The following is a 21,887-nucleotide window of genomic DNA, read 5'->3' as shown; positions in this document are numbered from 1 at the left end:
GGACCCTCTGAGTGTCATCTCTGACTGACAGGTAGGGCACCAGATGGTGACATCTGCTTCCTCTTTTATGTATAAGCTCAGTCAGGAAGGATCTATTAGGCATCCTGCAGGTCCCCAGAAACTTCTCACCGCCGTCAGGGCCTTATGTTATTGTCTACTGGGCACCAAGTGCGAATCCCACCAGGACTGATTAGCAATGACCGCAATAGGGCCAGAGTGGGGGAGTCACAGAGAGCACACTTCTCTGTCCCAGGCTCGCATTTTGGACCCCCGGCAGGGCAGCCCTGTGTCCCCCTGGCCTGTGGGACCCTGCAGTGCCCATCCCTGGTGCAGGCACCGTGCCCTCCCCTGGGAGGTGCAGTGAAGACACAAGGAGCAGTGGGGACCTGGCGTCCTGAGGGCAGACTCGGCGGGTTTAGGAAGAAAGGACGCCCACCCACCCCACCTACTACCCGCTGGAGGAACCTGAGCACCGGCTAATGGACCAGCACAGAGCAGAGACCTGCTGGTTCTCCAGCTCCTCAGCGTCCTGGGACAGTCCTGCCATCCCCACTGCATCCCATGACTGGGTTTCCTGTCCCCAGACTGCCACCACCTGCCCACAGCCACCCACGTCCCTCTTCCTCTCAATCAGGACAAGGCAGACAGATTTTTCAGAGGCCTCTGAGTGACAAACTAACCAAGCCACGTCCTGCCTGTCCCATCTCTCCTCTTCTGTTTCCCTCCTTCCAGCTCTCCAGCCTCCATGTTACTGCCATGAGCACATTGCAGCTCATCCTCCTGTCTGTGGAGCACAGCTTCTTCAATTTTGGGGAGCTCTTCCTGAGGGTTGGGAAGAAGGAGGAAAACACTTGGGAATCATGTGGAGGGGCTTGAGGGCAAATCCCTTTTGTTTGCAAACCATGAACATCCAAACGGCCAGGATGAGGGTTGTCACAGGTTCTCTGAGCCCTGAGGTCTCATGGGACAGAAGGAGGGGCTTCTCCTGTTGTCATCTGGGGTCTCCATTCCCATTTCTACTCAGCAGATCTGTTTGGACCAATGTTGGTTTCAGTTTGACATAGAGCTCTCTTGCTGCAAAGGAAACACTTGAAAATCTCCAGTTTATCTCAACCCAAGGTCTGAAACAGATGCCTGAAGCAGAACCGCTGACCTAAGTTCCCAGGGAGACTCAGAAACCCCACCAAGCGGGTCAGTCCCTGTCCCCAGAATCGCTGCCTCCCAGGAGGTCCCAGCTCACTGAGGGGCACTGCCAGCCACATGGGGGGTCCCTGGTGCCCTGATGGGGAAAGGCCTACCCACCAGGACACCCGTCCTTGTGTCTCCTTCATTCTGATGATGGGAGATGTCTGCAGTGCACTGCTATTGTGCGGAGGGAGTAGTTCCGAAGGCCTCGGCAATGCTGGGAAAGGAAGAGAATGAGCTGAGGGGGAGAACTGTAACCCCTCTTCCTCTGGCATCAGCCCCTCATTGACTCTCCTATCCTGGATGAGGCAGGTGCATGGGGGCCCAGGGCGGGCTCACCTGGGACCCACGTAGTAACACTCCCAGGGAGGTGAATGTCGCTCAACCCAAGGGAGGAGCCAGGCTGGAGTGAGCCTTGCACCACTGGAACCAGGAGTCAAGGTCAGCGTGACCCTGGCAGGAGGGCCCCTTGGGACTGTGCAGGTTCAGACCGCAAACTTCAGTCCTGAGAGCTGAGGAAGTAGAGGGCAGTTCCTGCGACCCCAGAGAGGATCCCTGGGCCCTCCCATGACACACCTGTGCCACCTGGATCCAGAGCTCCACCACTCTGCCCCTGTCCCGGCTGCCAGGCTCAAGCCCCCAAGACAGTGATCACAGAGTTTGCATGTTAGTAAACTGCGTGACAGTGTCATATACAGTACGCGCCCATTGTTTGTTGCTCTTGTCCCACGTGGACAAGATGGAGCCCAGGTATTGGGAGGAAGTCACTTTCTTGAATACCCCTGGGGAGGACAGGGAGTGTCACCTGGCCTACCATACCCAGCTCAGGGTCCACAGCCCCCACAGTCCTAGGCAGCTCACATCAGCCCATCCCGAGTGGCGTCTCTCTCCCATTCTGGTCACTCCTCTGGTCTGACTCCCTGTTGAGCGTTGAGAAGGACATTCCCCAGCAGCAGCTACAACCTGGGGTTTGTTTGTTTGTCTCCCACGTAGACAAGTACACATCAGGTGCCCAAGAAGTGCTCAGGCTGTTGAGACCTCCTGGGCAAATGGGTGAGCGACCCAAGGACCTGGCAGCCCCCAGGGAGCTGCCCTCCCTCCCCGGCAGGCTGGGCCCCGCCCCCTTCCTGTCTGTCCCACCTCATTGTTCCGCACAGCCCCTCTGCCCAGCAGGTCCTCCGAGTGTCCAGCTCTATGGTCCACGTGTGGATACCGAAGGCTTGCAGGTTAAGGAAGTTGCCGAGGTCCCAAGGTAAGTAAGTGGGGAATGGGATTTGGGCAAGATCATGGATTCCGGCTGAGGCGTTGCAGGTCTGGGGCAGCTGATGACAGAGAGAAGACCCACCCCACCCACCAAGAGCCCCACTGCTCACTGCATCCATCAGTGTCAACTGCTTGGCCACCATCTGGGGAGGGAACCACAAGAAGTTAGGTTTTTCCTCCTGGAGCCGTGTCTTGGTGGTCACTGCCCCAGGGTGGGTAGGCTCTGGTATGGGAGTTGGTGTGGAGCAGGATAGAGACATTTCACCCCCATGCCTGACTTTCCCTGTGCCTTTCCAATGTCAGGAAAGACGTGACCACTTAGAAGGAAACACCAGCCCATGACCCCACCCCACATCGTCTTCCCAGGCCCCTCACCTCCCTGTTCTACCCCAGTGGGCTCTAGATGCTCCAACTGGATGAGGGGGCAGCTGGGTAGGACCCACCAGGCCTGAGCCAGGGAAGTTGACTGGAGGGTTAACAGAGCTGACTGCTCCCCGGGAAACCTGGGGCAAGTAGTTCAGACAATCAAAATAGTAGCAAAATGAATGTTGCTAAGGCCTAGTGTGAGGTCAAACATACAGTTATCTCTAATATTCCTACAGATATGCGAGGACTCTCTCCCCTCCCACATAGCTAGTGGTAGGGGAGTGGAGGTCCCTTTTACTTTGGGGGTGGGACTGTGGGACACTCTGATGGGAAAGTCCTGGCAGGGCCTCGAGGAGTCACCCGATTTGAGTCTGGGTTCTGGGCAGCCCAGTCATCTTGGGGTCTTACGGGTACAGACACCTCTGCACCCACTCTCACCTCATACCTCTGGTCCTTGGTGGCCTGGTGCACCTGCTCCCTGTCCAGGGACATGGAGAAGTTGTACCACCCACCAGCTCCTCCCCTGTCTCCTGGGTAGAGCTCTGCAAAGGCGGTGCCCAGTATCCAGGCCAGGTGATGTCAGGGGCCGGCCTGGGCATCACCACAGGGGGAAACCCCACCACAAATTCTGCTCCTCAGATTAGGCCCAGCCCAGAGGGACATCTGCATAGACCTCCAGCCAGAGAGGGAACACAATGACATCTGGAGGGCCCAGGATGAACCAGTGGGTAGGTGAGCTGGGACCCCAGCACTCAGCCATTACCTGGAGATACACCTGACAGACCCACCAGGCTCCCCACAGCTAACCACTTGCTCCACCCAAGAATCCCCTCACCACCTGTCTCTCCCCTGTCCTACCACACATATGAGAAGGGATGGGGGCAGGGGCTGCCCATCTGGTGTCACCACTGTGGTCCAACTGCCCCGGGCAGCCTGTCTCACCTGAGGGCACACCTTGCTGAAGGACCTGCGGGGTGAAAGGTAAAGCCAGAGCCACTGTCTACGCATGTGAAAACACTTTCACTGCTGGCTCCCGTTAGAGAACGTAGCAGCTACGTTCTCTAAAACTCACGAGACCACTGGAAAACATCCTCCTATCTTGGCTGTCTCCAGTCAAGTGAGCTGGAGAGAAGGCTGTCTCCAGAATGTGGGTGCTGGTCACCAGAGTGACATGTTTTGTTCTGTCACAGTGGCAGTGAGGTCACTTTGTCAAGGTTCCATGACCTCGGCAGCATCCTTCAATCAGACCCACCCTAAGGCCCAACGGGGCTGGTGAGTGCTCACCTCCTGGCCCATGTCACCTCCCCAACTATACACAGATGTCCAACACTGCCCTCCCCACAGCTCCCTGGGAATGAAACCGGGGCCCCAGCTTTGAGGAGACAGAATTCAACTCAGATCTGTTTTTTTCTGACCAGTTTGGAGTCCCGCAAAAGCCATTGCATCTCTCTGGGCCACCTCAGTCTCTCGACCTGCACAGGGAGGGTGATGACAAGAACTACTTTGTAAGGACATCACCACGTGTGTGTGACATAAAGCCTACAACACCGTGGGCTGGTGTCACATGTGTCTGATGCAACAGCTCAGAGATGGAAGAATTACAAGCAGGGGTGCGAGGTAGTACGGAACACCACTAAATGGAATACCCAAAATAATACCGTGTGTTCTTGGGAAAGTCAGACCCCCTGAGCCACGCTGCAAGGTCTGCACATTTAAGGGGTTGAAGTTAAGGAAATTCAGGTGCTGTCTCCCACTGCCATAAACGCTGCTATGGTCCCGTTGTACTGGACCAGGCCCTGGGCCTCCCGTGGGTCTCCGTGGTCTGCAGCCCCCACAGCGGTTCCCACTGACCCCTGCCTCCTGGGCTACACACCCATGTGTCACCACTAAGTGGTTAGGAACTGGCTTCTGAACGCACATACAGTCAAAGTGATGGGATGTCACATGCAAGTTTTATTTACAAATAGTCTGTCACTTCCCTCTTACTCGCTTTCTTGACTTCCCTGCCTTTCTCTCTCCATGTTCTCTCTCTCTCTCTCCCCCTCCCTCTTTCCCTCCCTCCCTCCCGCCCTCCCTCTCACCATCTCACATTTCTCTGGAACAGGGAGAACAAGCTCCTATGTTTTGAGCGCCATGCAGAGGCCTCATCGGAGGGAACCGAGGGAGTGCCCAGCCCACAGACAGAATGGAATTCGGACTCTCAGTCCAATCTCAGACCTGACCACATGCATGTGAGTGGGAGTGAACCTGCCCCCAGTCCAGCCTCAGCTGAGACCTGAGCCCCAGCCCATGACACACTTTGAGGCAGAAGCACCCAAGGAAGCCTGCCTGGGTCCCTGGCCCACAGAGAGTGGAGATGTTAAATATTTGTACATTTAGGTGCAAGGTTTTGAAGCAATGCTGCCAGACAGGAACCAGGAACTAAGGCGGGTACCAGGCCCCAGGGTGTGGGCCTGACCCCCACCCTCCCCGCTCCCCTCCCCTTTTCCCAGGCTCCTTCCAGCCACCTGGCTGCCTTGTAAGCACCTTTAGTCAAACTCACTTTTCCCTCTGAGTCTGCCTCAGTGGGGCCTTCCTTTGGACAGACATGCATGGGGGATGGCACATGTCACCTCAGTGTGTTCTTTCAGAATCTCTGAGGCAATCTCTAGCCTCAAGGATCTCACCTATGGGAAAGCATGACATTATGGCGTCTGTCTTGGCCCCACTGAGATGAAGTGAGTGCCTGACGGTGGCCTGTGCACTTCGTCTAAAGCAGACACAGCTCCCTGCGGTCACACTAGACACACAACTGTGTCTCCCAGGCGGAAACTTTCCCACCACAAGTCCACTGGGAAAGGAATCTCCATTCCCTCTCTTTCCTGAGTCTGGCTTCCCTCTCTCCCTGTTCTGCAGCTCCAGCCTTAAACCCACAGCCAGAAAATTAGCACCCAAGTTGAAACATCACCAGGTCCTGGATTCAGTAGCTGCTGAGACCCTCTCATCCATTTTGTAATTCAATATCATTCCTGAGGTCAGCCTTTCCCTTCAGACCCCATTCCTAACCTGCCCTGAGCTCCTGAGTGTGACATTGGCTTTCCTCAGAGCCCATCCAGCCTGGGGAGAAAGCTCTGGAACATTCTCTGTATTCATTTTCGGGGACAGAGGACACTGGTAGAAGTCATTTGGGTGTGTCTGTGCAATGATTTCTACACAGGTGTTGTTTTGCAGATGCAGAGAAAGTAGGTTGGTGATTGGATGGATCTAGAAAACGAATAAGTTGATCAAATTTGTCATGGTGTGACGTCTTTGGAGAACAAATATCATGGTAAGCAGCACAGAATATGGAGCTGACATTTTATGTTCAAATTCCAGCTCCAACCTTTACTAGATATTTGTATCGGGCAAGTTACTTACCTTGTCGGTGCCCCAGTTTCCCCACCTGTCAGTTGGTCATCATAATGAGCGTACCTACTCTGTAAGGTTATGGAGAATATAAAAGGAATTGATGTTTGAAAAATGCTTGGAAACACCTGGCATATCAGAAGCACTACAGTTACGTAGTTTAAAAACAAAATTGAAAATTGTTCTGACATCGTAAGTAAGCTCCGGATGGTGGGAACTAGCTCCTGGATGTCTGCAGAAAGCTCTCCATTACACGCCATGAATAAACGAATGCATTGCATCATTGCATGCATTACCAATGTCATGTCCATCACTCTGCAGCCTTCCCAAGCAGATTCACACCCAAACATGCCTGTCCTGCCCAGCAGCCTCTTCTTCGATTCTGTTCAGGAAGCTCTGGTGCTTCTTGGACCCTGGTAGCCATGCACACTGTGAAAAACAATAACATAAATGGAGCCACTTTAAAATGGAGTCCGAGCTGCCGTCCCAGAGAAACTGCCTTGTACGTCTGGTACCTCAAGTCTTTGGAATGTTAAAACAGGGCGAAGTATCTTTTAGACTGGGCCTACATCAATATTGTGTCCCAAACAACTGTTTACAAGGATAACTAGTGTCAACTGATGGTCGTTGGTGCCAATTCAATGCCAAGAGGAATCCCAAACTTCCAGTGCAGTGAAGAGGGAACGTTTATTCAGTGTAAACGGCTCAATTGTGATACAGCACAGTTGTGAGAACAGCAGGGCTGAGGGAGAGCTCCATAGTTTACAGCTCACTTTGGAATTAGGATTTTCTGCTACTTTGGTCCGTCTTTCCAAAGGCTAACAACAAAGAAACCTCAAGAGTGTCCTTATTTTTAATTCCCAAATAGGCCCTGAAGATGGCAGTTTCACCCTAAAGCCACAAACCAACATGTTTCCTTTTCTTTTAGAACCAAGGTGAGCAGCCAATGAAGCAGCACTCTCTGTTTTGCAACCTGCAGACACTGACTCTTCTGTACAAATTGCCTGACTCACCCAGCCATACGTGTCAGCTGACCAGAGGACCTGACCCCAGGGCAACAAAATGCCAAATAAAATTCCCACCCCCACATCACCCTGTACACCAAAATGATGTACCAGGATACTCGTTTTGACTTTTACAAAATTGCAAGAAAACAAACAGGCAAAAACTGGGAATGCTTTATAGAATCAACAGTGCGCGCATGTGGATTTGTCCTGGTAACGGGGTCCTCATGGATGTGAAGCCCAAAAAGGAACCATGGATCGCTTGAGCCAGGCCCTGTTCACATGCCTTATACCCACAAACTCATGTCTCCCACAACAGCCCTAAGAAGCAGGGACCATTCTCACGTCCACCTTCCAGATGAGGCATCGGAACAGAGGGAAGTTCATATTGCTCATCATGGAAGAGCAGGGATTCAAAACCAGGCAGAGGGTTTCCAGAGAGGATGCCTGAGCCATGGAGACAAATCAAATCTTCCCGGTGGCAGGCGGAGCCAGCCAGGTCCACTGGCCAGGGTCGGGGAAGGTCATTAAAAGGTGGGGCCCCAGGTCCTCACTGAGGGGGCCTGGGTGTGAAGCTTCAGGAAGCCATGAGCAAACTGACATCTGCCACTTCAGGCTAGGGCTTATGGACCCTGCTAAGCTGCACTGATGTCCCTCAGCCAGGAGACTGAGGAGGCTGAGCGGCCCCTCTGGGCAAAAGACTCCCCGCCCATCTCCTCACCCTCAGACTCAAACACCCCTTGAGACTCTTTCCTGGGGGAAAAGCATTTTCTATTTTCCAAAAGACTTCTGTTGAATTTCACCAACCCAGGTAGACACAGTTCAGGATGTCAGTTCCTCTACGAGTGGCATTGATTTCTAGAACAAGGAACCTGGAAGGGTTTGGGGGGCGTAGGAAGGACATTCTGGGGGGAGCATGAGGAATAATCCTTACCTCAATTGATCCTCATTATGGTCATACGAACTAGGGTGTATCATCTTCAATCATAGAAGGATAAAGTGAGAAGTACAGGTGATTTTTGCAGGATTAACTCTCAGTTGCTTCCTGAGCAAACCCTCGTGTGGCCCCTCCCTTCCCACACCCCATGCTGACTCTGGGCTCATCGGTGTCACTTCCTTTGGGCAACGGGACAGTAGCAAACGCCATTCAAGCAGATGTTTGGAAAGTGCTCGCATATTTGGGACACACTGTCTTATCCAGGGGTATGCCGCAAACCCCACGTATGAACAAGCCCCAGCTAGCCTCCTGGAAGATGAGCTCATCCAGCTCCAGAGGCCTCAGACACAGCAGGGACACTTTGACCAGAACTCTAAGAAATAAATGCATGTGGTTTTAAGCAAGTAAGTTTGCGGACTGTTTGTTACACAGCAACAACTAACATGAAGGCACACAGGGTGCTGAAGGCCAGGGGTCTGTCTCCTTATACTACACTCTGTATTCAGCTCAAGGAAGGCCATTCCAAACCCTCCTGCAATCTGTGGTCCCCCGCTGACTGCCCACCCTGGGGAGAGGTCCATGCTCCTAGGATGACATTAAAAATATTTAGCATTTACGTCTCTGGCATATTGAAATGGAGCAAGGTCTCCTGGCATTCTTGGAATGAACCCCTTAATGCTTGGCTCATGGGAGGTCTGGGGTCCTTGAGGTGACAGTTATGTACCAACTGGTATGGAAACAGGTCATTTAAACCTATACAGGTAGGTACCAGCGGATCATCAGCCCTGTTGGTGACAATATTTAACCTCCTGCTTCGTTGCTTTGAAGAACCTAGGGGTTTGTCCCCTCTTGAGACAGGTACTCACAACTTCCCGGGAGATTTCCCTTAACACAGTCGCCCCCACCCCCCGCCATAGCCCCACACAATTCACAGGTACTTGCTTGGACACCACACAAAAACAAGAGTATTCTCAGATAATTTATTCACAATTTTCATATAAACAGGTAATTATCCCGTATTTTACATGCAGAGCAATTTCGATATTCCCCTCCCCACCCCAACCCCACAAAGGCATATTCTGTACATGGCGCTACTTGGCTCTTGTAGGAAAACATTGAAAAAAATAACAATTGAGCTTTTGGTGGGTTTTGTGTTTCTGAGTTGTTTTCCGCATAAGGCGAGGCACATTTGATCCTGCAAGGCTGACGGCAGACAGGAGGTGTCTACTGCTGACACGCAGGGCTGATACCTCCCCAGGCATACAAAGCAGGATGACTACAGAAGCCATTTATCAACGTGTCGTGAACACACACTCCTGTTGGGGGCTACTCCTTCCTTCTCAGATGTGACCAAGAGGCTCTGACTCATGATCTGGTTTTAAACAAGGACTTTTAGGGCGACACCCAAATAAAAATCTGGCTGGAGGTTGGTTCTGGGCGTTGACTGCTATCGGAAGGTGACAGTGAGCTCAAAAAGTCATTGTTTCCCTCTGTTTTTTCCCTCTGTTTCTGGGGGACCTTAAGGAAACATTTGCCTTCAGTTGCAGCCCCTGAACGCACATCACATTCTCTTGTGTGTTTGAAAAGAACACATGCCGATCTGCTCCTTCCATTCCCAACCTCACCTCTGGTGTAAATCAATACTCTGAAGAACATTCTGGAAGGTTTTCTAAAGGGACACCATTCTATGTGCACCATTTATACACAATCACCATGTCCTCATTTCCCACCCCCAACAAAACCATAATTTCTGAATAGCCTGAGGAGTCAAGGACCCACCAAGTGGCATCTGAAAAATTTTAACCCCAAACTTCCATCAAAGTAGAAAAAGTTTTGTCATTGGGACTACAGCACATCCAGTCACTTACCCGGGTGGCTAGCATGGACCACGCTCTGACGGCATTCCTGCCCATGGACCAAAGTTATGACGGCTGCAAATAAACACCTCCCAACCCAACAAACACCTTTCATGGCAGCCTGCCTGCTCTTGTGGGAGGCAGTCAGAGATCCGTCCACCAGGTGGCAGCAGTCTCCAGTAGTCACGGGCTGGGTGTGCAGACCCTTGCATCAATTCCACATTTTCTCTCAGCTGTGCTCAACATCTAGCATGAGAACCAGCAGCATTTCTCCCTTTCTACCAACTCAAAATGACAGCAAAGCACCCAGGACAGCTCCCAGAAATGAGCATTTCCAGACGTGTGTTTGATATCACTGGTCCAGGATGTGTTTGGTCTTCTCCTCCCGGAAGAAGAAACTACTCCGCGGATGTCACCACATGACTGAAAGGGTTTTCATAATAGTGAGACATCTTTAAAAACAAACAACAAAAAGGGTCCACCTAAGCCGGCTTTGTTGCTTTTTTCTGCAAGTCATCACGACAACCTTCCAGGACAACCATGATTTTCTAGGACCCAATCCTATTGTTACAGAGTCAACATTATCTCACACAAAAGGAGGTATGTGACCCAATGACTCCTCATTCTTCTCACTGCAACAGCAGAGACAGCTAAATAAAGTCTGTGACATCCTGTTTACACGGGGGACCCAGCACTCTACCCTACCTCTCCAGGACAAGCGGAGAGAGGTGAGTCTCCAGGGCATTGCCTAAAAGTATGACAAGGGCGGTGAGGTTTGGCAAGAGTGACGGTGGCCCTGCTGGCCCTTCCCAGATTTACACACAGGTTCTCGTAAACCCCACAGATCTAACAGTATTGGCTCGAGGTGAACCAAACGACAACCTGGGGGCCCAACGTTTCGTTGCTAAAAAAGTGTGTTCAGCACGCTGGTGGGTTTCGGGTTGGGATTTCTCAAGACGCCCCCTTCCCACTCGGAGAATAAAATGAGACACTGCAGTGGGTGCTTATGTGTGAGGTGCCCATGAGTGTGATTTGATCCACACACACCCCCCACCAAACAGCATTTCAGCCTGAAAAGAGTGGGACTGAGCCATGGGGCGGGCAGGGTAAGTTGGTGTTCACTTGGCGGGGATGCAGGCAGACAGGGTTGGGGGGCGGTGGGGGTGGGCGGGTGGTGCTGGTTCTGTACCGAGGCCTGCTGTACCTGGCAGGAGATGGATGGAGCGACCACTCCTCACCAAAGGAGGGCAGCTCGTGCCTGGGTGCCCCACACATCAGACACACCACCATGGACTGAAACCAAGTGTCAATGGAGGGAGAATTAAAAAAAAAAAAAAAAAAAAAAAAAAAACGAAGATTACAATCAGAGAAGAATATTATCTGCCAGAAAAAGGATCTATGCTCACAGAAGGCCACACTTTATCCCAAATCCCTCCCTCAAAATTCTTTCTGGTCCCTGGCATTCGGAATCAGCTGATATGGATTTTCCCTGATTCGGATCGGATCCAGGCAGAATTCTGAAGTCTCGGAGGTGTCCATTGAACCACATCCTAACAATACACTGAGGTAGACTGTGCTGGAAAAAAAAATTGTTGCCCCACATTCACCTGTTTATTTTTCTTTGATAAAAATTTACATGCGCTCCATTTTTTACGAAAGTGATTTTTACAGTGATTTTATATATTAAAATAAATACTTTTCCCCCTAATATAAGAAAACCTTTCTGAATTAGAAAAATGTGAAAATTGCTGCTAGTGCAGTCTACGACCACTACAAATTTACTATGAAAAGAACTAAATACCTAGACCTACATGTTCTTTTAATTTACGTACAGACCCTCTTCTATGTACAAAGTAAATTTGGCGAAAATAATTTCGGAACTCTTACTCCTTGTACCCAATCACGGAGGCTCCCAAGAAATATTTCACACGCTGTAATTTCTCAAATCATATAAATAAGAGAGCAATAGGCAATTGGGATTTGTGTCTACCTGTGTTTTCAATCAGGGACTGAGAAGGTTCGGAGGTCGCCACTGTGTTTCTCTACCCGTTCTTAAGCCCACAACTCTTAAGAGAAGAAGAGGAGGAGGAAACCATCAAAAACCTTGAGGAAATGCACTCAGGGAGAATCAGGGTGATGGTTTTGATGAACCAAAGTAAGGGGTTCACTGTGTTTCTTAATTGAGCAGCCGGGGTTCTTTCCCTCCAAAGGAAAAAACTGTGAATTCAGCCAGTTCGGAAGTTCTGGGGAGCGTGGAGGTCCTTAGCAGTGTCTCCTCCAGGCTCTACTCTCTTAGGGATTGCAACGTCGTAAGCACCTGAGAATTCGGCTCAGGCCCCACACCTGGCCCAGCTGAGGTCACGGCACAGAGCAGCTTCTGGGAGGTCAGTTCTGAGGACAGTCGGATGCTCTGAGGACAGAGGGGCCCGACAGGTGCATCTCACTTCACACTGTTCAGTGTTCTCCAAGTCCATTCGTGCTGTCACACTTGGGGATCTGATTTTGTCATGTCTGCACAATAACTGTAAGATGTGCACACCCAGTTGAGGAAGAGCGAGAGGTACACACAGGGAACCAGGGGATCCCAGAGCCACAAGTGTGTTCGAAGGCGGGGCTCAGCTCCAGGTGGCTGCCAGCTTACCTAAGCATCCATCAAACCCAACTGTCCACATCCTCAGGGTGGCCTCGCGATGTCCAAAAGGGTTAGCAGCGAATGTGGCTTTATTCCCAGAAAAATGGATGCCTCGAAGACCAAGCAAAGAGGCCAGGGGTGCCTTGTCCCCCATCCCCACACAGGCAGACCGACCCACCAGCCCTCCCCCCACCCTGGGAAATAGTGAATAACTTATTAGGCTGATTGGAGATTTTTAAAAAATTAAATATGTTACAAATATATTCTCAAAACTCTTTAAAATCTCGGTTCTTTTTTTTTTTTTTTTTCTTTTTTTTTCCTTTTTTATGTCCTGGCTTTGTTTGGTCTTGAAAAGATCCATTATCACTCCAAACCACTCCCTTGGCTCCCGGAAAACCATTTTTCACCAAAGTTAAGGAAGAGAAGACTCCTGAGGCTAGATTGGGGCACAAGAAGAATCAGTGAGGGCACAGTCTCCCAGAGAAGAAGAAGGAAGGAGCTGGGGACCCGGGCGCTCACACACTCGAGAGAAGCAGAACCTTCATGAGCCAATCCCCAAGTATCAACTCAGCGTGAGTGCTTTGCACACACGCACACACACACACGCACACACACACACCAACTGTGTCTACCGTGGACAGACACACGCACACTGGGACTGCAGATCCTTATCAAAAGTACAAAAGCAGCAGCTATTGGTCAATTTGAGGAACTGATTTTGTGAAGGAAAAAAAAAAAAATTCTTCAGCCTGGATGAGGAAAACCTTCCGAAAGCCCACGTCCTAAAGCTTGGAATTCTACTGGAACAGGGTTTGTTTCTTCTTTCTTTCAAACTTTTGTTCCACAAACAAGTTTTATGTTTTATACTGTAGCTCAGACACCAGCCAAAAAAAAAAGAAAAAAGAAAAGAAAAAATTGTAAAAACAGGTGCTTTCTTTCAACCGACTACAAAAAGAAGTCACACCCTGGCTTAACCCTGCGGCTGCCCGCAAGGACAGCGGCCGTGGACAGCCCTTCCCTCTATGTTCACAGTTACATCCTCTGAGGACTAGTCTAACTGGCAATCAATCAGATGTGTTTTAAGTCATACTACAAACAGAAATGGAGAGTAATGATCTCTGAGCTCCGCTGGACACTGGCAGAGTCGTGGGAAAATCCTGAGTTTTCTGGAGGCCTTCAAACCAGAGGAGAGTGAAGTCGGGACCCTTACCCCAAACAGGTGCTGTTAGGAAGGATTGGACCGTGGCAGAGTCAGGATGCGTCCGTTTTTCTTGCCCCCATTCATGTGGGTGTAGGGGATGTGTTCCTCGTAATTCCGCTTCAGCCCCAACGAGGACCCTCCGTCCTCCTCCCTCTGAGAGTGTGAGGACCGGTCCAGGGGGACGCTCTCCATGTCCTCAAACTCCATTTCCAATTCCTCGCTCTCGGGTGCCTTGTTCTCCTCACTGTGGAAGAAGGAAACTTCCGGAAAGCTTGGGTGCAGGTCGTCCTTGAGCAGGTCGACGATCTCCAGGAAGGTCGGCCGCATCTTGGGGTTGAACTGCCAGCACATGCGCATGAGTTCAGTGCTATGGGACAGGGGGACATGGGGGGGATCAGTCAGGTGCCCAGCCAAGCAGCCCCCACCTCACCCCGGGGACCCACACACACTGATGGCAAGTGTTCATTTCAGACAGCGGCACATGTGCAGGTAACAGTCAAGCAGAAGCAGCAATTGTGTAGGAGCTGAAAGATGGTTTTGAGAAGAGATCCAAAGGGGCTGCCTCTTCCTAAAACCTGATCAAGAAGGGCCCCTCCTGATGACACATGTTGCAGACCACAGCTCCTCATTTTATCCATCCCTGCACCTGACAGCTGCAACTGTGTGGATGGAACCCAGTGGGCCAGCTCTGAGTGGCCGTCCTGCCCTCACTCTCTCGAGGATGGTGTGAGAGTGACATGACCTTACTGAGCCAACAGCACGCAGCATAGGCTCCAAGGGCTTGGCATTTCCATGTTACCTCTTTCTTTCCCCACCATAACTCCTTCCAGGGCAGGGGATGGCAAAATTCAGCCCCTAGACCAAACCGGGCCCCCTGAGTGTTTTTATAAATAAAGTTTTATTGGCACACCATTACACCATTCATTTATGGATTGCCTGTGGCTTCCTTCCAGCTACAGCAGAAGAGTTGAGGAGCTGTGACAGAGCCACGTGGCCCACAAAGTTAACAATACTTACCATATGGCCCTTTACAGAAGTTTGCACACCCCTGGCCTAGGACCTACTGAGTTTCCTGGTCCAGAACCACCGCTGGCTGCTAATTGGCTAGGAAATGGCCTCCATGAGTCAATGTTGAGCAATATTTTGCTCAGAGATTCTAAATAACTCTGCGTTGTACTTTTTTTTTCATATGAGGTCTCTTTAGACTAGGTTTTCTAAGTTGATGTCTTATTCTTTTGGGGATGAAGCCTAAAAATGCCTATGGATTTTTCAAGAGGTCAAACTTTTTTCTTAAGAAATACTGATAAAGGACTCTAGATGTAATAAATGTTCGTTGTAAAAAAAATTTAAAAACACCCAAAAATATAGAGAAAATGCAGCTCGCACACCATTCTCTGGTCTTTTCTATCTTGAGATATTTGGAAATGTAATATTCACCTGCTTTTTCCACTTAATATTTTAACATAGGCTTATCCACCAAGCTATAAAATATTTTAAGCATCATTGGAAATTTCAATTGCTACGTCATATTAATGTATCGATTTACTTGGTAATTCTCATATTGTTGGATGTTTAGATCATCTCCATTTTTGTGAGACTTTAAATAACATTGCTCTGAGTAGCTCTTACAACAGGGTGATAGGAATGGTTATCTAGCCATACCATTGCTAACACTGAATGTTAAAACTCACCCTCTCTTCCTTCCTTCCTTCCTTCCTTCCTTCCTTCCTTCCTTCCTTCCTTCCTTCCTTCTTTCCCGTCTCTTTCCCTCCATTATTCCCTCCCTTCCTCCCTTCCTTCCTTCATTTGCTAATTTAGGAAGATGGCACTTCCCTTTATTTTACTTTATAATTATTGGACTATTAGTACAGCTAAATGATTTTGCAAGTGTTTAATGGTGTGCGCAGGTGTGTTGTCCATTTGGTCCCATAACAAATATTTAAAATGAAAATTTGGGGGGGAGTCTGTAATACATATCCCTAATAAAGTTTTCTTAATGTGTGTGCTTAGTGACTTATTTTTTTCTAATATTAATGAGACATAACTGAATATAACATGGTAGTAGTTTCTTGACAAAATTTTAAGTGTATAAAGAATAGACAGTTAAATATAAGTTTTCCACCCCAGTTCCTCAGTTCCCTTCTCCCAAAGTAACCAGTACTGTGGGGTTTCTGGTACAACCTTCCAAAGACATGATATGTAGAAAAGCATACATGTAAAGATATAATATGCAAGTACAAGCATGCATGTAGACATGAGATGCACACACAGTGTGTGAGCAAAGATATGATGTGCAAACAATAAGCACACATGCAGACATGATATGCAGACACAAGTGTGCATGCAAAGATACAACAGGCAAACAAGCATGCATGAAAAAGGCAACACCTGTTTAACCCCTTTCTGCACTTACAGTCTATCTGGACAGTTGTCAGGTTGATCCAAATACCCTCCATCCATGACAAATTTCAACACCTGCTCATTAGACAGGCCTTGGTAAGGCTGTTCTGCCAAGCTGGTGATTTCCCAAAGGACCACACCAAAGGACCTGCCAACAGTTGAGAGGAGTAACAAAGAAGCTATTAAAACACACACACACACACACACACACACACCTTCTAGGTTTACTAGAACCTAGCTGTCAGTGAATTAAACAATTCATGCTGTGTTCAGAAACACCTATAAGATTAGTCTCAACTGGAATGGAATAGCTGCCATCTAGGAATCCTCACAAATGACATCCCCTTCATTTTCTTGACGGAGAGGCCATGAGAAGGCAGGTTTTGACTGCCCCTCTTACTCATAGAAGTGGAGCAACCTGGAATTCAAGCCCCGCATTCTGTCGCCAACCCACGCACGACTCACCACATGTCGGAAGAAGTGGTGAAGACCCCGTCCTTCAGGGATTCGGGTGCCATCCACCGCACGGGGAGTAGACCCTTGCCCCCTTTCCGGTAGTAATCCGTTTCGTAGATGTCTCTGGTCATTCCAAAGTCTGACAACAAACAGTTCACACGCTCTTACCCTTCAGCCTGTGGCCCAGGTGTCTGCCATTTTCACTGCCCCACCCCTTGTAGAGCCCTCAGATGGGCTCACCTGCCCCAGGTGTGTGCTCCCTGGGTGGATATTAAATTCAGGAATGGATTCTGAGGATGCTCATGGGAATGTGGGGGGAAATGATGGGCCACCATTTAAAGGGAAGGAAAAAGAACCACCAAGTGGCAAGGCAGTGATGTTCTGGCCCAGAGCTTGGAAATCCCTTTCTCAGAAACGTTTCCTTACCACGTACGACTCACAGGCAATCTAAACCGAACTTCTGACTCTCTGCAGCCAACCTACTATTCCCCATTGGACGTGGCCCCACCTAACAGCCAACTGCCCCACCAGGAACCCAGGGTTGGGTCCTCCTGTGACCACCCCCTTTCCTCATACCCCACATCCAATACAGCGACAAGTCCTGCCCCCTCTCCCTCCACATCCCTCTCTAATGATCTATTCCTCTCCACCACCCTGGCCCCACTCAGACCCACTATCCTCTCACCTGCAGGCCCCTCTCTCCATCTAGACCTGGACAGCCCAGTGCCCAGGAGAAGCTACATAAACAGGATGACATCACTGCTTCTCTTGCTGACGTAGGATAATGTGTTTGGGAGTTATAAATAGGATAACATCACTTCTTGCTTCCCACTGACCGCTAATGTAGGGTAATGTCTTTTTGGATCATAAATAGAATTACATCACTTCCTGCTTCGCGCTGGCTGTGTAGCATAACGTCTAGATGACTTACTGTGACTTGTAACCCTTCTGGGTCTGGTTCCTGCCTCACTTCTCATGCTGCTCTGTCCCCTCTGCATTCATTTTATTCACACCACACTGGCCATCCTTCCAGCCTCATGGCCTTTGCATGTGCTGAAACTCCCCCGGGGTGCTGTCACTCAGCTCACCTTCGCGTCCTGTGTGTCTTTGGGGAAACAGTGCCTCCTTGCAGGCAGAGGCCCTTCCTCTCTATCATGGAACCCCATTTCCTTCAGTGCTTTTCCCAGTCCTCATGACCGTGCTCATGTGAGCGTGAACTATTTTATTGTTCACATGGAACAGCTCTGTCCAGAACTTTCTGTGATAATGAACATGGTCTACGTCCACATTATCCAGTATGGCAGCCTCTGGGCGCCAAGTGGCTACTGGACACCTGAAACGTGGCTGCGTGACCAACGGACTGACCTTTTAATCTTACTTAGTGTGAATTAATTTAAATGTAGATGGCCACACGTGGCCGGCCAGTGGCAACTGTGATGGATGGTGCAGATAAAGACTGCACGAGGGCGGAGAAACCATGGGGACACATTCATCACTGCACCCCCAACACCTCCATCAGGTGACTTGCAATGAATATTATTTAAAGAGGTGAATGAGTGACTTCATGAACAAATGCAATTAAATTATACGGTGTGAGGTTCGGGCTTCATCCAAATGTACTGGAAAAGATTGAACAACTCATGACAGACAACTCCTTCTGAAATTAAACGTGGCCAGGGCCATACATTCCAACACAGAAAGCCAGACAAACCTCCGATTTTGACGGTAAAATCATGCGCGACCATGCAGTTTCGAGCTGCAAGGTCCCGGTGCACAAACTTCTTGGCGTTCAGGTATGCCATCCCGTCGGCGATCTCTGCTGCCATCTGAATCATCTCTTGCAAAGTCGGGGGAGGGCGGCCGGGGTTATTCTAAAGTCAAAAAGAGGGTCATGTTCAGCGACACTGGGCCACGGGGCCAAAAGAGGGTGCCCTGCAGGGTACCCAGGGGTCGCTCACCTCAGCTTCAGGCCGCAGGGAACGGAGGTAGCTCTTCAGGTCTCCGTGAGCCATCAGCTCCATTACCACCAACGTTGGCTGCCCTTTGGACACCACCCCTAGGAGGCGGACCTGCAGAGCAAGCATGGGGGTGATTCTTTGATGAGGGTCTGTTGACTCCCCGAGGGCTCCCTGTATGGTCACATACAGCACCCTGCTTCTTGATGGTGTGTGGGAAACCCTGGTCTGTCTGGCTCAAATGCCAAGGTCAACACCCTGGGAAAGGGAGGCATGGCGACCAAGGCAGGAGAATTCAGGACACAGTCTGGTGGGTGAGGGAGCAGACAGACCTGTCCACACACAGCACCATCCAAGGCAAATCGTGGCTATCTCCTGATGTCTCTGAGCACATATGGCACGCTCCCACTTCCAGGCCTTTGCATTAGCTGTCCCCTCTGCCTGACTGTCACGTGGCCACATGGCTCAGTCCCTACATCCTTTACGTCTTTGCTCAAATACTCCTTCCCCACACCTGAATTCCCAATCCCCCGACCCTGCTCTCCTTTCCCACTCTGCCATAGCATCATCTGCTAATAACAAGCCTCCTGGGGTTACAGCGTCTCCACTCGCTGTGTTGGGAGCTCCAGGAGGGTAGGAATGTGCTGCATCACAGAGACAAGGACAGGGCTTAGCATTGAGCAGGTGCTCTGTTAGTGTGTGTGCGTGGGGGGGGGGGGGGCAAAGATGAAGGACACGAGGCTCAAGGAAAACTAGGGGACACTGGGAGCAGAAGGCCAGGAAGTCTATGCTGACTTGAGGGGGTGGGGAAGAGATGCACCACCGTGTGTGTAAGGCTTACAACGGAGCCGGGAAGAGGATGAGATGGAAGATTCCGGAAAGCACTGGGGCGACAAGGATGGGATTGGAGGAGGGAGACGGGAGACCCTCCTCCCACCTTTAGGATGCTTAGCAGGTTGGGGGCTGGGCAGGGAGCCCACACCCACTTCCCTTACACTCTGTGCAGTAGGAAGAGGAAGAACAGGTGTGGGACAAGGGAACCCACGGGAAAGTGATAATGGAAAAAAATAAAAGGGAACAAGCATTGCTAAGAGACCCACTTAAAATACAGCTGGGAGGCTATTCTGGAAGTGGGGCCTCTGCACGTCTTGAGCCTCAGGTCTCAGAGCTGCTCTTATCCTGGCAAAACCACTGCTGGACTTGACCTTCTCCTTGTAGTGTTCACCTCCCTCATTTGCGTATTGGAACTAGCCAAGCCCTGTTAGCCCAGCCAGCAATCCTTCATTGGCAGCAAAGAATCACACTCTGTGGGTTTTGCCTTTACAGACCTGCCTTTCTTTGTCCTCTCTGGAGCGCAGGGTCGTTGCTACCTGAATCAGAGCCGTACCTTTTTGCTCCCATCAATGCCTTCTGTTCTTTAGTACAGCCTGAACCTCAGCTTTGCTTAGCAAACGCAGCCTTTGACTGCTCCCGGGGCAAACGCGGGACTCACCACGTGATGGCAGGTGAAGCCCTTCATGACGGAGGCCTCGTTGAGAAACTCGATCCGCTCACGCAGACTGGCCGCCTCGTTGACCGTCTTCACCGCCACGCGGGTCTCCGCCTCCCCCTTGATGATGTCCTTGGCGTTGCCCTCGTACACCATGCCGAAGGAGCCCTGGCCCAGCTCTCGCAGGAGGCTGATCTTCTCGCGAGGCACCTCCCACTCGTCCGGCACGTACACAGAACATGGGAACACTACTCCTCACTTATCCACACAGCACCCTCCGTGGACCCCCGGCCCCTCCCACCCAAGCCCCCCACAAATGTTCATTAAGTGACTTCTGGGACCCAGGACCTGTGCCACGCACGTAGCCGAGAACAGGACAAGCGTGGGTCCCTGCCCTCACGGCCTTCGAGCTGAACCCGCACCCCATCCTTCCTGTCTGACTCAGAGCCCCGCTGCCTAACAACGCTGCTTCCCATCAAAGGCTATTGTTTCTGCAAAGTGCCAAGGGAATGGGGGACCTCCCAGCCTGTGAACCACTGCACATGTGAGTGAGCCCATCCAGGAGCACCTAGCGTCAGCTGACCCACCGGCGGACGCAGCCACGTGGGTGAGACCAGAACTGCCCAGCTGAGCACAGCCCAGGGAGTGGACCCACCAAACTGTGAACCAATTAGTGGCGGTTGTTTTAAGCCACTTAGTTTGGGGTGTTTTTTTATGCAGCAAATGACTCAAATGTCCAAAAAAAAAGCCAAAATGGTTCCTGCTTTCTTTCCTCTGTGCCGTCACTGTTATGAGCCAAATTGTGCCTCCCCCACCCCAATTCATATGTTGAAGTCCTAACCGTGGTACCTCAGAACTGTATTTGGAGACAGGGCCTTTAAAGAGACAATTAAGTTAAAACGAGGTCATTAGGGTGGGCCCTAATCCAATATGACTGGTGTCCTTACAAGAAGAGGGGATGAGGACACCGACACACACAGAGGGACGACCATGTGAGGACATGGGGAGAAGTCGGCCATCTGCAAGCCAGGGACAGAGGCTTCAGGAGAAACCAACTCTGCCAACACCTTGACCATGTAATTCCACCCTCCAAAACTATAAGAAAATAAATCTCTGTTTTCTAAGCCATGCAGTGGTGGTACATGGTTACAGCAGCCCTAGCCAGCTCATCAGTCACCGTGGCTTGTCCAAGGACCTGATCACAGAGCACTGCCCACAAATGAACTCACAGATGCTCAGTGGGGACACCCTGCCCCTGGGGCCCTGAGCCTGCATCTTCCCCTGTATACATCCCTTGGCTCAGGCCTTTCTGACCTTAAAGACCCTTGAGCTCCCATTTGCAGCTGTGACTGGGCACCCCTGTGCCCTCAGCCTTTGCTGCATCCCCAGAAGGAAGCAGAATGGTGGGAAGGAGAGACAGCCATGAGCAGCATCCCAGCCTTGCCCCAACTGGGGGACCGAACAACAGCCCTGAGGGTCAGCTTCCCCATCTCTGATGTCCAAACAGGGAAAGGAGGCTGGGTCAATGTTCATCCCCTCCACACATCCCACCTGCAGCAACCACCTTTTCTGGTTTCTCCATTCTGCGGGTCTGACATCTGGGGCCCCGCTTACCCTGCAAGGACTGACCCCTCGCCCCAGGAGTAGCCAGTTCCCAGAGACGGCAAGGACTCACCTACCAAAGCGCCTTTCATATGCAGACCATCCAATCCACAGCCAACACCCCAGCCACCTCCATTATCAGGCTCTCACACTCAGG

General features: G+C 50.7%; 1 protein-coding gene across 5 annotated transcripts in view; it reads right to left on the bottom strand.

The window, feature by feature from the left end:
• Nucleotides 1–9,105: 9,105 nt before the first annotated feature.
• Nucleotides 9,106–21,887, bottom strand: part of INSR (insulin receptor) — a 129,271-nt gene continuing 116,489 nt past the window's right edge. For 4 of the 5 annotated variants that reach the window (XM_019757592.2, XM_019757590.2, XM_019757593.2 and 1 more), the window contains 6 exons: nucleotides 20,132–20,376; nucleotides 18,643–18,753; nucleotides 18,396–18,555; nucleotides 16,694–16,823; nucleotides 16,242–16,376; nucleotides 9,106–14,195 (listed from right to left, as the gene is read on the bottom strand). In XM_019757592.2, the coding sequence (XP_019613151.2) occupies nucleotides 13,853–14,195; nucleotides 16,242–16,376; nucleotides 16,694–16,823; nucleotides 18,396–18,555; nucleotides 18,643–18,753; nucleotides 20,132–20,376 (1,124 nt within the window). In that variant the 3' untranslated portion in view covers nucleotides 9,106–13,852. The remainder of the gene's footprint in view (nucleotides 14,196–16,241; nucleotides 16,377–16,693; nucleotides 16,824–18,395; nucleotides 18,556–18,642; nucleotides 18,754–20,131; nucleotides 20,377–21,887) is intronic. The other variant, XM_074337762.1, reaches the window with a different exon arrangement.

The sequence above is a fragment of the Rhinolophus sinicus genome, linkage group LG07 (assembly GCF_036562045.2).
Source record: "Rhinolophus sinicus isolate RSC01 linkage group LG07, ASM3656204v1, whole genome shotgun sequence".
NCBI classification, from domain to species: Eukaryota; Metazoa; Chordata; class Mammalia; order Chiroptera; family Rhinolophidae; genus Rhinolophus; species Rhinolophus sinicus.
The sequence above is the reverse complement of the archived record's forward strand: the minus strand, read 5'-3'. Positions and strand labels throughout refer to the sequence as shown.